The sequence below is a fragment of the Entelurus aequoreus genome, linkage group LG12 (genome assembly GCF_033978785.1).
Source record: "Entelurus aequoreus isolate RoL-2023_Sb linkage group LG12, RoL_Eaeq_v1.1, whole genome shotgun sequence".
NCBI classification, from domain to species: Eukaryota; Metazoa; Chordata; class Actinopteri; order Syngnathiformes; family Syngnathidae; genus Entelurus; species Entelurus aequoreus.
In genome coordinates, this window is record NC_084742.1 from 6411146 (window position 1) to 6428777 (window position 17632).

Sequence of the window (17632 nt, forward strand, 5' to 3'; positions counted from 1 at the left end):
TGATTTTTTTTCTCTGCTAAAACAACGAACATCAACATGCAGTGTTTTGCTGATGTCGGCACATTTTTGGACGCTCCAAAAGACACGCATTCTCTCTCTCTCTCTGCTTTTCTCTCTTCCCACTGTCACATTCTTGATGCTCTCCTTGCCTTCTTGTCTGTGATAGTTACCGACTGGAAAAGAGGCAGTTGTGTTAAAGAGGCCACTCAAATGTCACAACCTAACAAAACACAACAGACAAATGACGTGCACTAAAGGACCGAAGAAAGACTTTTGCTGCTTTTTTTTCATGCACAGATGAATTCCTCTGAGCTCCTTGAAGCCAACATCCTTTCCCATCAGGATTCACTCATGGTGGCACTGCTTATGTGTGCGTGTCGGCTTCAAGGTTAGCAGTGTTAGCGGCTCTGCAGGAGGCACCGGTCTCTACTGGTCTACTTCATGCGCTGCACGACCAGAGGAGCACAAACCAAAGGAGGATTTGCTCTTAATCTCTCATGGGTAAGTGCACATATCTGGAAGAGGTTTAGCTCCATCACATCTCCATCTTGGACTCAAGTCCAAACAGCTGCCAGATGGTTCATTCACCTTTAATAGCAGGAGGTAACCATCAAAGACCTCCAGAAGGTCTATAGATCTATAGCCAGGTCTATAGACTCTAGCAGGCTTCACTGGTTCTTCCAGGAGACGCATTGCGAGATTACAGTAAATTATCAATCTCCAATTAACAATCTCTTATGGTCACAGGGTCTTTGCTGACAAAAAAAAAAAAAAAACACACCAAAAAAAAACATTGGCAGCTGTGGCTGTAGGCAACCACCTGATGTTGCTTTTTTTTTTAACTCCACAAGAGGGCAGTAGTGTCATGATCCGTGGTCCGGATCATTATTTTTCTGTCATGAAGTGGTGGTAACGAACCCCAAGATGCAGAGATGACAGGCTTGGTACAAGAAAACATGGTTTCAATGTTAAAAAAAAGGCAAGGAAAACACAAACCAGAAACCAGGAAACAGCAAACAGGGACAGGAGTCAGGATCCAAGGAATAGCTCACAGCAAATAAGAAACAGGCAGTCCACAGCATACAGCAAACAATACTCCAGCACTGACTGGAGGGCAAGGCAGATACACTACCGTTCAAAAGTTTGGGGTCACCCAAACAATTTTGTGGAATAGCCTTCATTTCTAAGAACAAGAATAGACTGTCGAGTTTCAGATGAAAGTTCTCTTTTTCTGGCCATTTTGAGCGTTTAATTGACCCCACAAATGTGATGCTCCAGAAACTCAATCTGCTCAAAGGAAGGTCAGTTTTGTAGCTTCTGTAACGAGCTAAACTGTTTTCAGATGTGTGAACATGATTGCACAAGGGTTTTCTAATCATCAATTAGCCTTCTGAGCCAATGAGCAAACACATTGTACCATTAGAACACTGGAGTGATAGTTGCTGGAAATGGGCCTCTATACACCTATATAGATATTGCACCAAAAACCAGACATTTGCAGCTAGAATAGTCATTTACCACATTAGCAATGTATAGAGTGTATTTCTTTAAAGTTAAGACTAGTTTAAAGTTATCTTCATTGAAAAGTACAGTGCTTTTCCTTCAAAAATAAGGACATTTCAATGTGACCCCAAACTTTTGAACGGTAGTGTATAAGTAGCAGCCGACTGATTGACACCAGGTGTGGCCAGGTACCAATCAGTCGCAGCTGAGGGGAACAGCGCTAAAATAATGCCTCTGATTAGAGACAGGTGAGCGTCCCCAACACCAGAGGCAGGTGAAAACAATAAGCAACCATGGTAACAAACAAGGGTGCACAAAAACAGGAACTAAGGGAGTCCAAAACTAACAGAACATAACAAAATAATGATCCTGACCACGGATCATGACAAGTAGTTGCAGTTAAAGTATCATGAGTTGCTTTATCTGCGCTTCAAAATGTGTCTGGTCAGCTGTTAAACTTGCAGTATCACCGTGTTTATCATACAGCCCGCAACAAATACATTTGACGTACCTGTTCGCCCTCGCTCATGAACACATTATATTGGGACTGTCTGTGTATGTAGTTCGTCGTTAAAATATAATAACAAATAATATAACAAAAATTATGACTTGGATGTTATATAGCACCTTTCTAGACATCCAAATTAGTCTTAAGTGAGACTCAGTATTCACACGTTGGTGATGGTAAGCTAAATTTATAGTCACAGCTGCCCTGGGGTAAACCGACAGAAACATGGCTGCCAATCTGCTCTCCGATCACCACCAAGGAGTCATTCACATTCATATACCAATGAGAGTGGCACTGGGAGCAAGGTGGGTGACTTGCCTTGCCCGAGGGCACGACAGCAACGGAAGCTGGATTCGTACCAGGAACCATCTAGTTTTTACACAACAGCTCACACAACAGCCTTAAAAAAATGATCATATGGTCAAAGAGAGCTATGTTTTCCTACCCAATTTCTCATACACTCCAAATTATTATAACCATTTTAAAAAGTAACTTGCTCAGAGTCTTCACATTTTCAGAAATACTAGCCTCTCTCCAAGTTCTGTTGCAGCCTTCAGACTTCAAAATAGTAACCTGCACATCCTGGCTGGCTAGTTGAATACTGTATGTTAGGATAATCTTGAATAATCAGTAACAGTGCAAACACAAAGATTACAAGCAAACAGACACACATTGGGAAAACAAAGAGCAACCTGCGTTAAGCAAGCAGATGTGACTCTGACCATCTAATGGAGAAGTCAATAACATTTTTGCATTAAATTTTACAGTTACAATAACTTAAGGTCGACCACAGCTGCTGGCAGAAGTACTCAAAAAATGTAGTCACGTGGTTAAAACGTCATTCTGAACACTTTGTGCGGCTCACCCTGACTCGACCTCCAGCGGCCCCCCAGGTAAATTGAGTTTGAGCCCCTGCTTTACGTGGTAAAAATCCTAAGTGGCCTAAGAAATTAGGACAAAGTGACACACTGAGTCATTGCAGCAATGACGTGTTTGTGCGTGAAGATGATCATAAAAGCAACAATGAAATGACATTTCCGCATTATGGCTCCAATCGATATCACCTTGGCAAGGCCCCAGACGCTGTTTGTTTATTAGCGCCACTTGGCTGTAAAGCATTCTTTTTATTTACTGCTATTTCGGCTGACTGATTAATGGCTGACTGAAAAGGCCATTAACGCCACCCATATACAAACATGGAAAACGTACTATTAGTCACTTTTATTATTAGGTGTTGCAAGGGGCCGCTATCAACTTCAAGTGAGATCATCCTGCCCACTGACATGGGGCGGCGTGGCTCGGTCGGTAGAGCGGCCGTGTCAGCAACTTGAGAGTTCCAATGCAGAAAATTGAAGCATTTGGGGGAAAAAAACAAAAAACTAGCACAATCCTGGAGGGAATTATTAGACTTAGACTTAGACTTCCTTTTTATTGTCATTCAAATTTGAACTTTACAGCACAGATAAGAACGAAATTTCGTTACATAAACTCATGGTAGTGCAGTATAAAAAAAGCAATAAGGTGCATATATAAATAAATAAATATATATAAATAATATATAAATATATATATAAACTAAATAAATATATATAAATATATATAAATAAATAAATAGATTACTGTACAGATAAATATATTGCACTTTTCCACATGTGTCCACGTTTATGGATGCATGTTATATTGTCTTTTTTATTCCAGCGAGTGAATCCATTTTGGGGGGAGTTGAGGGGATAATTTAATTATGATGCGTTCAAGAGTCTTACGGCTTGAGGGAAGAAGCTGTTACAGAACCTGGAGGTTCTACTTCGGAGGCTGCGGAACCTCTTTCTAGAGTCTAGAGAATTATTAATGGCGCTATATATTGATAAATATAAGTTTCAGTTTAATTTTATATTATTAATTGGAGCTTTTAGAGTGGACTTACAGTCACGCAATGGTCAATTGCATTAAAGGCCTACTGAAATGATTTTTTTTTTGTTTAAATGGGAATAGCAGATCCATTCTATGTGTCATACTTGATCATTTCGCGATATTGCAATATTTTTGCTGAAAGGATTTAGTAGAGAAAATTGACGATAAAGTTCGCAACTTTTGCTCGCTGATAAAAAAAAGCCATGCCCCTTCCGGAAGTAGCGTGACGTCACAAGCGGTAGTGCTGCTCACAATTCCCCGTTGTTTACAATGGAGCAAGAGATATTTGGAGCGGAAAGCGACGATTACCCCATTAATTTGAGCGAGGATGAAAGATTCGTGGATGCGGAACGTTAGAGTGACGGACTAGAATGCAGTTCAAGAGATATCTTTTTTCGCTCTTACCGTAACTTAGGTACAAGCTGGCTCATTGGATTCCACACTCTCTCCTTTTTCTATTGTGGATCACGGATTTGTATTTCAAACCACCTCGGATACTCTATCCTCTTGAAAATGAGAGTCGAGAAGGCGAAATGGACATTCAGTGACTTTTATCTCCACGACAATACATCGACGAAGCTCTTTAGCATGAGCTAACGTGATAGCATCTGTCTCAAATGCAGATAGACACTAAATAAATAAATACCTGACTGGAAGGATAGACAGAAGTTCAACAATACTACTATCAGGAGACACCGAACCAAACACTGGACATGTAAATACATGGTAATGTGTATTCGACGAAGCCTAGCAATGCTGTTGCTAACGACGCTAACTTAGCAACGGGAGCTCGTCAGAGCTATGATAAAAACATTAGCGCTCCACCTACGCCAGCCAGCCCTCCTCTGCTCATCAACACCCATGCTCACCTGCATTCCAGCGATCGACGATGCGGTCGGCGGCCCGGAGACGTAGAAAGTCAAGGTGAGGTCGCCGGCGCTAGTGTCTGCTATCCAACAAAGTCCTCCTTGTTGTGTTGCTACAGCCAGCCGCTAATACACCGATCCCACCTACAACGTTCTTCTTTGCAGCCTCCATTGTTCATTAAACAAATTGCAAAAGATTCACCAACACAGGTGTCCAGAATACTGTGGAATTATGAAATGAAAACAGAGCTTTGTGGATAGGATTTTTCGGGCTCCGAATACTTCCCTTGTCCTCGTGACGTCACGCGCATACGTCAGCATAATAAAACGTTTTCAAGCGGAAGTGTGGCGGGAAATTTAAAATTGTACTTTATAAGTTAACCCGGCCGTATTGGCATGTGTTGCAATGTTAAGATTTCATCATTGATATATAAACTATCAGACTGCGTGGTCGGTAGTAGTGGGTTTCAGTAGGCCTTTAAGTGAGTAAAAAAAAGCGCAAACTGTTAAGATCTTCAAATGATCTTTCGGTAACACTTTAGTATGGGGAACATATTCACCATTAATTGGTTGCTTGTTAGCATGTAAGTTAGTAACATATTGACTCTTAATTTGTCATTATTAAGTACTTATTAAGGGTTAGGTGTTAGGTTTAGGGTTAGGGTTAGGGTCTAACTAATAAAACACAAAACTACAAATGTTAATAGTGTCCAAATAACTCTAAATTAAGTCTTTGTTACTTACAATATGTTCCCCTAGTGTCCAAATAACTCTTAAATAAGTCTTTGCTACTTACAATATGTTCCCCATACTAAAGTGTTACCGATCTTTCTTCTGTGGCGTCCTTCCTTTTCTTCAGTGTCATGAAGTACTGCTGTACCCCTCAACCCCCCTCCCCCACACACACACCCATAAGCCTTCACAGGCGGGGCTCCCCCGCTGCTCGTTGAAAAGAGCAATATGAGCTTTCACGTCAGAGCCGCGCAAAAGTTTCTTCACTATAGATGTGTTGTTGAAAAAGAGTATCGAGAGAGGTCTGATTATATGCTAGCAACAAAGTCCTGTGTTGACAACATCGATACCTCCCGCTGTGTCTTCTTATTCTCTGGCAGACCTAGGTCATTATAATGTGTATCTGCAGGCCATAGTTGTCTCGAGGGCTGCCAGTCGAATAGGATTTTTTTTCCCAATAGAGTCTGACAGGCAGAGTTACGTGCGGCGTTAAGTGATAAATAATCCTGTGTTATTCAGTAATTATACCATATTTAAAGGCAATATCAATTATGCTAATGTTTGCTTTAGAAGCCAGCGTGTTGTCGAAGGCCAAACAAACCCTCGTCAAATTGAAACATTTCACCGGCAAAATAAATCTAATCCACCAGATGCTTCCCGCCCCTCATAAATTCACTATGTTATAAAAGTGACCCCCTCCACCCAACACCACCCCCCCAAAACTATTTTACCGTAATGCTCATTTTTATTCCGACGGATGTGTCGCTCAAAGGACCATAAATAACGGTTAAAAGCAGCCAAAAGAAGGCTGGACGAAGCAAGTTGAGGCGCGTGAGTGTATATAAATCAACATCCATTAGTCTGGGTGGGGTGGGGGGGCTTATAAAGCAAGGAGGTGGACTGAAGCCTTTTATTGTTGTGTGTTGTCTTTTATTGCCTGTGATGTCATCTAATGGTATACACTTTAACGGCCAGGGCGGAGACCAGGATGCATATGGGAGGGGAGTATTGGCTTGTAATGGAGTGTGTGTGTGTGTGTGTGTGTGTGTGTGTGTGTGTGTGTGTGTGTGTGTGTGTGTGTGTGTGTGTGTGTGTGTGTGTGTGTGTGTGTGTGTGTGTGTGTGTGTGTGTGTGTGTGTGTGTGTGTGTGTGTGTGTGTGTGTGTGTGTGTGTGTGTGTGTGTGTGTGTGTGTGTGTGTGTGTGTGTGTGTGTGTGTGTGTGTACTCAGGATGGCAGGATATTGATCACCTTCTGTCAAGGATGTTTGCCATATGTGTACAGTCTGAACAAACAACAGAAGATGCTTTGGCATCAAAATGCCAAAACTTTGACACAATACAAATTATTTTCATCATGTTTGCTAAGTCAGAGGATCAGTTTTTGCAGGACAGGCATAAAAACAGCAACGCACTTCAGTCACGTGCAGAATATTCGACTTGCATTTTGCCAGTAGATCGTCAAAAACAGTAAAGTGATCCAGCCGCATAGAGGATCTTTGACTTGCCTTTGTGCAACAGATCGTTAAAGACAGCAGGATGCTCCTGTCTTATTGAGAGTCTTTGACTAGCGTTTTTCCAGGACGTCCTTAAAAACAGCCAAGTCCTAGAGCAGGGGTCCCCAAACTACGGCTGTATCCGGCCCGCCAGCGTCCAAAATCAGGCCCGCGGGAGGTCCCAAGTATTTAAAAAAAAAACATTTTTATTTTTATTTTTTTTCATTATTTTTTTTGTTCTTATCTACTTTGTACCGCTTGCTACTCACGGTGTCTCCTAGCCGCTCAGGCAAATCATATTGTCTAAAAATGAATTTTCTCATCGATAACGTGACATCATCGCGCGCGGAAAGTGCGCTATATATATATATATATATATATATATATATATATATATATATATATATATTTATATATATATTATATATATATATATATATATATATATATATATATATATATACACTACCGTTCAAAAGTTTGGGGTCACATTGAAATGTCCTTATTTTTGAAGGAAAAGCACTGTACTTTTCAATGAAGATAACTTTAAACTAGTCTTAACTTGAAAGAAATACACTCTATACATTGCTAATGTGGTAAATGACTATTCTAGCTGCAAATGTCTGGTTTTTGGTGCAATATCTACATAGGTGTATAGAGGCCCATTTCCAGCAACTATCACTCCAGTGTTCTAATGGTACAATGTGTTTGCTCATTGGCTCAGAAGGCTAATTGATGATTAGAAAACCCTTGTGCAATCATGTTCACACATCTGAAAACAGTTTAGCTCGTTACAGAAGCTACAAAACTGACCTTCCTTTGAGCAGATTGAGTTTCTGGAGCATCACATTTGTGGGGTCAATTAAACGCTCAAAATGGCCAGAAAAAGAGAACTTTCATCTGAAACTCAACAGTCTATTTTTGTTCTTAGAAATGAAGGCTATTCCACAAAATTGTTTGGGTGACCCCAAACTTTTGAACGGTAGTGTATATATATATATATATATATATATATATATATATATATATATATATATATATATATATATATATATATATATATATATATATATATATATATATATATATATACAGCCTGGCCAAATTTATTTAACCCAATGCGATATATATATATATATATATATATATATATATATATATATATATATATATATATATATATATATATATATATATATATATATATATATATATATATACACACAGCCTGGCCAAATGTATTCAACCCAATTCGGCCCCCGAGTCAAAAAAATTGCTGGGAGCTCCTGGCATACAAATAACCTTTAACTAGTGTTTTTGAAGTGGGTTTTTAAGAAAACAGTAGCAAAGGACTCCAGTAAATCTGAAGGATCTTTGACTAGCGTTTTTCCAGGAGGTCCTTAAAAACAGACAAACCCTAGAGTTAATTGTAGAGGATCTTTGACTAGTAATTTTCCAGGAGGTCTTTAAAAACAGCCAAAGCCTAGAGTTAATTGTAGAGGATCTTTGACTAGCATTTTTACAGTATATCGTCAAAAACAGCAAAGTGACCCAGTCGCATAGAGGATCTTTGACACGTCTTTGTATAATAGACTGTTAAAGACAGCAGGATGTTCCTGTCTTATAGAAGATCTTTGAAGAACAATTTTGCGTTAGATCCCTAAAAACAGCAAAGCCCTCAAGTTAAATGTAGAGGATCTTTGACTAGCCTTTTTACAGTAGATCGTCAAAAATTGCTGGGGGCTCCTGGCATATAAAAAACCATTGATTAGTGGTTTTGAAGTGGGTTTTTGGGTAAACAGTAGCAAAGGACTCCAGTAAAACTGAAGGATCTTTGACTAGCATTTTTCCAGGAGGTCCTTAAAAACAGCCAAGCCCTAGAGTTAATTGTAGAGGATCTTTGACTAGCAATTTTCCAGGAGGGCTTTAAAAACAGCCAAACCCTAGAGTTAATTGCAGAGGATCTTTGACTAGCATTTTTACAGTATATCGTCAAAAACAGCAAAGTGATCCAGTCGCATAGAGGATCTTTGACACGTCTTTGTGCAATAGACTGTTAAAGACAGCAGGATGCTCCTGTTTTATAGAGAATCTGTGAAGAACAATTTTGCGGTAGGTTTCTAAAAACAGCAAAGCCCTCAATTTAAATGTAGAGGATCTTTGACTAGCCTTTTTACAGTAGATCGTCAAAAATTGCTGGGAGCTCCTGGCATATAAAGAACCTTTAACTAGTGTTTTTGAAGTGGGTTCTTAAGAAAACAGTAGCAAATGACTCCAGTAAAACTGGAGGATCTTTGACTAGCGTTTTTCCAGGAGGTCCTTAAAAACAGCCAAACCCAAGAGTTAATTGTAGAGGATGTTTGACTAGAATTTTTACAGTATAATCGTCAAAAACAGCAATGTGATCCAGTCGCATAGAGGATCTTTGACACGCCTTTGTGCAATAGACTGTTAAAGACAGCAGGATGATCCTGTCTTATAGAGAACCCTTGAAGAGCAATTTTGGGGTTGGTCCCTAAAAACAGCAAAGACCTCGAGTTAAATGCAGAGGATCTTTGAGTAGCATTTTTACAGTAGATTGTCAAAATTTGCTGGGAGCTCCTGGCATATAAAAAACCTTTGACTAGTGTTTTTCAAGTGGGTTCTTAAGAAAACAGTAGCTAAGGATTCCAGTCAAACTGGACGATATTTGACTAGCGTTTTTACAAGTTCTTAAAACAGCTAAGCCCTCGTGTCAAATGTAGAAGATCTTTGACTGGCAATTTTGTGGGGTTTAAAAAGAGCAAAGCACTGTGATCACATAGGGGATCTTTGACTAGCCTTTTGCAGAAGGTCTTTAAAAATAGCAAAGCACTCCAGACAATGTAGTAATCTTTGACTAGCATTTTTAAAGTAGCTCTTCAAAAACTGCTAGGAGCTCCTGTCATACATAAAGTCTTTGACCTGTGTTTTTGCAGTAGATCCTTAAACACAGCAGCGAGCTCCACTCCTGTCATATAAGGAATCTTTGACTGGCGTTTTTGCAGTAGGTCCTTAAAAGCAGCAAAGCCCTCCTGTCATGTCTGTGTTAATCATGTTTTTGTTTTGCTTGGGTTTTGGGCTCTTTTTAGTTCCTGGTTGCACTTCCTTGTTTGGTTTGGTTTCCATGGTCACCCATTAGTTTTCACCTGTCATGTCACGCACCTGTTCACCTGTCTTGTCACGCACCTGTTTTCACTGATCACGTCACTATTTAAATCTGTCTGTTTCTGTTGTTCGTCCTGGCGTCCTCGCACTTTTTGATCCCTCCACTTCATGTCATGGTACAGTTCTTTGCCAAGTAAGTTTTGTTCATTTATGCCACAGTTAGTGTTTTTGTTTTATTGTTCATAGTTTCTGCCTTTGTGCAAGTTTTGTGTTTCTACCCAAGTTTTGTATTTCCGCCCTCGTGCAAGTCTTTTGTTTTGTATAGCCAAGTTTTCTACCTCCACTGTGAGCGCCTTTTGTTTATTCCTTTTTTATTGTTAAATAAACATGTATTTAAATTCACGCCTCGCACGGGCCAATTTTCCTTTGCCTTCCGGAGAAGCAAAACCCAAGAATCCCGTTATGACACCTCCAGTCCAATGTAGAGGATCTTTTCTACAAGCATTTTTGGGGTAGATCAGACCTGGGCATTCTGCGGCCCGCGGGCCGCATCCGGCCCTTTGTGCGTCCCTGTCCGGCCCGCGTGAGGCCAATTATAAATTACAAAATAAATTTTAAAAAGTATCTATGTCGAGTGTGCAATACAACGGTGCTGCTTTTGTTTTGAAAATCGTTATTTGTATTACTTCCATGTGGACGTATGCGTGTGCGTGATTGTGAGTGAATGTGAACAGCTGCAATCGCAAATTACAAAATAAAGTTGAAAAAACATCTATGTCGTGTGCGCAATACAACTGTGCTGCTTTTATTTTGAAAAGTATTATTTATGGGCGTGTGTCCGTGCGTAACCTGCGAGTGAAGGTGCACATGCAGCGACAAGTGATGCACGGTTTACACCCGAGACGCTAAAAAGAGAAAAGTTGATGAAGAATGGCGTGTTTCCAACAAGACATGGTCTGCAATGCAACGTTCCCTCTAAGGTGCGTGCCTGCGCAATTGTGCACTGCTCAAGCGTCTGCTGCGCGCAGCAAATATATGCCGCGCACCAAATCAAATCCCATCTGAATTCTAAACAAAATAAACATATTTATTCTATGTAATTTTGCAATGCAACTTTGAGTGACAGTGACAACAAGCGGCCCTAACGGTGTTCGTCAACACCGTTCAATTGAACACCGTTCAATTATTGTAACGTCTATCGAGATGCTTCGAGGCCAGGAATTATATCGATCACTTTATTGAGCAAAACTGTTTATATTCGGCCATAACCACACCAAAAACATAAGTAAAACACTTCTATCTCGAAAAACTAGTCATTTTCTGCCGTACAAACCAGGCCAAAAGCAACTTGTCATCTGTCACCAACACGCATAGCACTAAACCACTGGTGCGTTTATGGCCACACAAAAAGTCGGACAACTCAAACATCACACAAAGTTACACTATGACTCCTCAGTCATACGTGTGCTTATTTTACTGTCATTTATTATTAATTTTAATTTATTTATATTAGTCATGGAATGCTGTTACATACACTATGTTGAAGTATTACTATTATTATTAATTATTATTATTATTATTATTATTATTATTATTATTTATCTTACGGTATATATCAAAAATAATATTGAGCAAAATTTAATTGAAATATTGTCGATGTGGCCCTCCAGCAGTGCTCGAGTTGCTCATGCGGCCCCCGGTAAAAATTAATTGCCCACCCCTGGGGTAGATCCTCAAAAACAGCAGGTCCTTAAACAGAGTAAAGTCACATTTGGTAAAGGATGGAATTTTTTGTGGACGTTTCTTAAAAACAGCAACTACGTACTTATTGCCCTTTTCTCGCTCAGAAACCTTGATTACATTCTTATTTGTTGACTTTGTCGATTTGTATATTTCTACGAAGCGTCATTAGGCAGCCACATTTGTTCCTGGCGTCCTCAAGCAAAGGCGATATTGAGAATTGTCGGTGTTTTTATTACTGGCAGACACTAAATTTCCTGCTCATTATCATATATGAGCAGCAGGTATAAAATATGATTACAGAGTTGCTCTGCTGCGCGATGGTTATTGCCTTACGACGAGCGAGCGCCGTGCCGCCACCGCTTTGCTCCTGAGTGCAATAAAAACAAACACAGGAAGGGGCCAGCCATCAAGCACAACAAACAACGTCAAAATAACTGTTTGCGTGTGTGTGTGTGAGTGAGTGAGTGAGTGTGTGTGTGTGTGTGTGTGTTGTTAATGATGTTGTTAGCCATATTTCTTCTGTCTTCTTTTGCTCCCATGTAAAGACACATCAGGAATAAGCGCCACATCCTCCAGCAGCTCAACCGTTTTTCCTGCAGACTTGCGAGTCCAGGAGTTAGTCTCAGCCGCGGTTTTAGGAGGCGAGAGGAAAAAGGGTGAAAAGTGATGGCGGCCCGCGCAGCACAGCATCATCCTATTAGCCCGGAGAGGAGGGCATGTGGGGGACGCCTGGAGTACAAGCCTTAACACGCTGAAACCTGACTGATCTGTGTTGTTTCCCTGCTGGGTGCTGAGGAAAATCATGTTTGGCTGAGAGCTTCGAGTGTCACATGTTCAAAAACCGCGGGGCTTTGCTTTAGCGGTAAGTACCTGGCGCTTAAATGACGTCACACCAGCCCACAGGAGGATCTTTGACTCGCTTTTTTGCAGTAGATCATTAAAATCAACAAAAGTCTCCATATTGGGATCTTGGATGAGCATTTTGTAGTAGGTCCTCGAAAGCAGAAAAGTGCCTCTGTCATATATGGAGGATCTTGGACTTGCATTTTTGTGATAGGTCTTCAAAAACCACAGGGTGTTTCCATCAAACATAGAGGATCTTTGAATTACATTTCTGCAGTATATCCTTTCTTCCAGAAAAACGCTTTAGTTATATATGGCGGCTCTTTGACTATAGCGTTTTAACGGTAGATTGTTAAACGCATCAAAAAGATCCATATAAGGACTAGCATTTTTGTATTAGGTCCAAAAAAGTACAGCAGGGAGTTCCTGTTCCCCAAACTTTTTGACTCTGGGGCCCCATTGGGTTAAAAACAATTGGCCGGGGGCCTGGCTGTGTATATATATATATACATATATATATACAGTACAGGCCAAAAGTTTGCAAACAACTTCTCCTCATTCAATGCGTGTTCTTTATTTTCATGACTATTTACATTGTAGATTGTCACTGAAGGCATCAAAACTATGAATGAACACATGTGGAGTTATGTACTTAACAAAAAAAGGTGAAATAACTGAAAACATGTTTCATATTCTAGTTTCTTCAAAATAGCCACCCTTTGCTCTGATTACTGCTTCGTACACTCTTGGCATTCTCTCGATGAGCTTCAAGCACACCTGTGAAGTGAAAACCATTTCAGGTGACTACCTCTTGAAGTTCATCGAGAGAATGCCAAGAGTGTGCGAAAAAGTAATCAGAGCAAATGGTGGCTATTTTGAAGAAACTAGAATATAAAACATGTTTTTAGTTATTTCACCTTTTTTTGTTAAGTACATAACTCCGCATGCGTTCATTCATAGTTTTGATGCCTTCAGTGACAATCTACAATGTAAATAGTCATGAAAATAAAGAAAACGCATTGAATGAGAAGGTGTGTCCAAACTTTTGGCCTGTACTGTATATACTGTGTATATATATATATATATATATATATATATATATATATATATATATATATATATATATATATATATATATATATATATATATATATATATATATATATATATATATATATATATATATATATATATTCCTGGCGCACTAATTGACTGAAAGAGTGCGCACTTGGGAAAATGCATTTTTAGACAATATGATTTGCCTGAGCGGCTAGGAGACACTGAGAGTAACAAGCGGTAGAAAATGGATTAAAAAGGACAGATTTAAAAAAAAAAATTTTTTAAATGTATTTATTGATTTATTTATTTTTTATTTATTTTTTAACTTGGGACTTCCCGTGGGCCGGATACGGCCGTAGTTTGGGGACCCCTGCTGTACCATATTAATGGATCAATGGCTTGCCTTTTTGCAGTAGATGCGCAAAAACAACAAAGCCCCCAGGCTGCATATGAGGGTCTTTGACAAGCATTTTTGCAATAGCTCATTAAAAACAGTAAAAGGCTCCAGTTGCATATAAAGATATTGGACCGGCTTTTTTGTAGCGGGGGCTTACAAATAGCAACAAGTTCTCATCACGTCTAGATTATTTTTCACTCACGTTTGTGCAGTAGGTCTTTACAAATAACAAATGGGTTGCATATGGGGGTCTTTGACTAACATTTTTGCAGTTGATCCATAAAGACAGATGAGTTCTTCTGTCAAATATGGAATATCTCTGATTAGCGTTTTTGCAGTAGATCTTTAAAAACACCAAACAGCTCCATTCACATATAGAGATCTTGGACTAGCTTTTTAAAAAAACAACAGCAAGTTTCCGTCACATCTCAATTAGTTTTGACTCACATTGTTTTCAGTAGATGCTTAAAAACAATAAAGCGCTCAGGTGGATCTTTGACTGGCATTTTTGCAATAGGTCCTCAAAAACCACAGGGACTTTCCGTCAAACATAGAGGTTCTTTGAATCACATTTTTTTTAGTATATTATTGAAAATAAAAGAGTGCCTCTGTCACATATAGAGGATCTATGATGAGCATTGTTGCACATAGATAATCTTTAACTTTTTTTTTTTTTTAATGGGTCCTTAAAACAGCAAAATTGTCATTTCAAATAGAGTTTGTTTTAGTAATAATTAAGGAGTTTATTGCCGTTTTGGCGACTATGTTAGCCATTTGGTGAAGTTACGCTAATGCTATGTCCTGGTGGCCCTTGACACAGTATAGTTGGTCATCCCCGCCATACAAAGTCATGCAGTTGCTTACTTAAAAAAAACAGTTTTCCGTAAATTTGCCTGAGGGAACAGATAAGAGTCCGATCAGTTCTGCAAGGTGCTGATGCGTGCGGTCTAGCAAGTTCTACAACATGCTGACGCGTGCACCAATCGGCACCCCTTGGGGGCCGGGATTTAAGTCCAAAGTGAAGGAAAGTCTTGATAGAGGGGATGTACAGTAAGTGTGTGTGTGTAACGTAGTGGAGGATGTAGAGACACCAGATACTGTCGGTTTGACTGCAGGAATAAAACCCCCCTGAGGGACTCTCTTCATCACACCCCCGCTTCCTCAAAACAGTCAAATTCTCTCCAGCACCTCTTCCTGCAGCAAATACAGCCGACTCAGCAAGTTGGCCTGAAAGTCAATCCGCCTTTACTACCACTCGCTCTCCTTACGCAGCACGCCGCCTCAGCTTACCTTCTTCACGCGTCCGCTCTTGGTGCCCACGAAGACCAGCGAGTGGTTCTTGTACACGTAGGCCACCACCGAGGTCATTTTGTCATTGGCGTCCGAGAAGAGGGCCTTGCCTTGCACCATCTCCGACACGCCCAGCGGTGCGTTCATGTCCAGGCCGCAGAAGTCGTCGTCGATGGTCAAGAGCTGCGTTAGAGGAAGAAAAGAATGAATTATTCCTCAGATTTACTGCCAGGTGACTGAGACGCAGACATCCAAGATGCCCATCAGGCTGAAATAATTCAGGTTGAGAATTTTTGCAGATTTTTTTTTTTACAGTAAAAATCACACATTTGAAGCACCTGTGTGGCGTTATTTGACTGGTACAGTGTGAGAAGTGTGCTGCAGCGTGACCAGATGAGGTTGGAGCACTGCCGCAGTGCCAGAGGCGGTGCCCGTCAGGCACCATTTCCCCAACAAAAACGCCAACGCGGCATAATATTGCAAGAGGGATAATGCAAAGTCAAGTCGGAGAAATATTGTTTAAACAATTAAAGGCGTCATATTATGAAAAAAGCCACTTTTCTTGCCTGTTGGTACCTGTTTTTTATAGGAATTCGGGGTCCCCATAAGTGCAGTAAATGCATTGTGGAAATATTAATAAAACAATTTTACATTGTTCCAAACAAAACCATTGTGACGTCAGCAGATATATGGCCATATATGGTAATGTTTTCCTAGTTTCATTGTATGAGTCCGCCATGTTTTAGTTCCAGCTAAGATATGACACCATAACCTCATAAATCAGGGCCATAAAGAATACTTGGTTTGTGACCATATTTCATTCTTCAATATTAATAGTGACACACTGGGTGCTGACTGCAGCCCATAGTGACTATTGTAATATTCTCTTGGCGACCAGAAACACATTTGGTTATGGGAACCTGAGTGTTAGCATTAAGGGACACAACGAGCACAAATGCAGTCCCTGTACTTTTATAATTGTATATTAACAGATAATGTAATACTAACATTTTCTAAGATATTTAAAGATGTATATTTACTATAAATAATCAGGTAAGAACAAAAAACTAATCGACTCTATTGACAGCCATTCAGTTCAATACAATATGTTCAATGATCATGTGTTTATATTCCTTATAATGACCAAAGTTCATATGAAAAGGTAAAATAATAGTTTAGTAAGGCAAAGTGGAAAATAAGTGTTTGTTATATCTTAGCGCCAAGCACTGTATATGTGTGTATGTATGTGTTGTATGTACATATGACTAATGTATGTATGTATGTTTGGACACTCCTTCTCATTCAATGTGTTTTCTTTATTTTCATGACTATTTACATTGTAGATTGTCACTGAAGGCATCACAACTATGAATGAACACATGTGGAGTTATGCACTTAACAAAAAAAGGTGAAATATTTGAAAACATGTTTTATATTCCAGTTTCTTCAAAATAGCCACCCTTTGCTCTGATGACTGCTTCGCACACTCTTGGTATTCTCTCGATGAGCTTCAAAAGGTAGTCACCTGGAATGGTTTTCACTTCACAGGTGTCATAGTTTTGATGCCTTCAGTGACAATCTACAATGTAAATAGTCATGAAAGTAAAGAAAACGCATTGAAATGAGAAGGTGTGTCCAAACCCCGGCCGAGTCATGCCAAAGACTATAAAAATGGGACCTATTACCTCCCTGCTTGGCACTCAGCATCAAGGGTTGGAATTGGGGGTTATATCACCAGAATGATTCCCGGGTGCAGCCACCGCTGCTGCTCACTGCTCCCCTCACCTCCCAGGGGGGTGAGGGTGATGGGTCAAATGCAGAGGATAATCTCACCACACCTAGTGTGTGTGTGACAATCATTGGTACTTTAACTTTAAATTTAAACCTTTGGCCTGTACTGTATGTATGTATGAATAATGAAAGTATGTACAGTATGTATGAAAAATGTATGTATGTATGTATGTATGAATAATGTACAGTATGTGTATGTATATGTAGCTCACCATCAAAAAAACAAATTAGCAAACAATAAAATTAACTTTGTTTTACGGTCGGCAAAATAAACAACCACTGTATATTCCCATACCATAATTAACACACAACACTATCAATACATGATGCTAACAATGATTAATTCATCACTCATCACTTAGATGAATTT

The 17632-nt window shown here is 39.7% G+C and overlaps 1 protein-coding gene across 1 annotated transcript in view; it reads right to left on the reverse strand.

Annotated features, from left to right (window-relative positions):
• Positions 1-17632, reverse strand: part of LOC133662585 (plexin-A4-like) — a 230196-nt gene that overhangs the window by 186110 nt on the left and 26454 nt on the right. The window contains exon 2 of the mRNA XM_062066700.1: positions 15472-15654. Within this exon, the coding sequence (XP_061922684.1) occupies positions 15472-15654 (183 nt within the window). The remainder of the gene's footprint in view (positions 1-15471; positions 15655-17632) is intronic.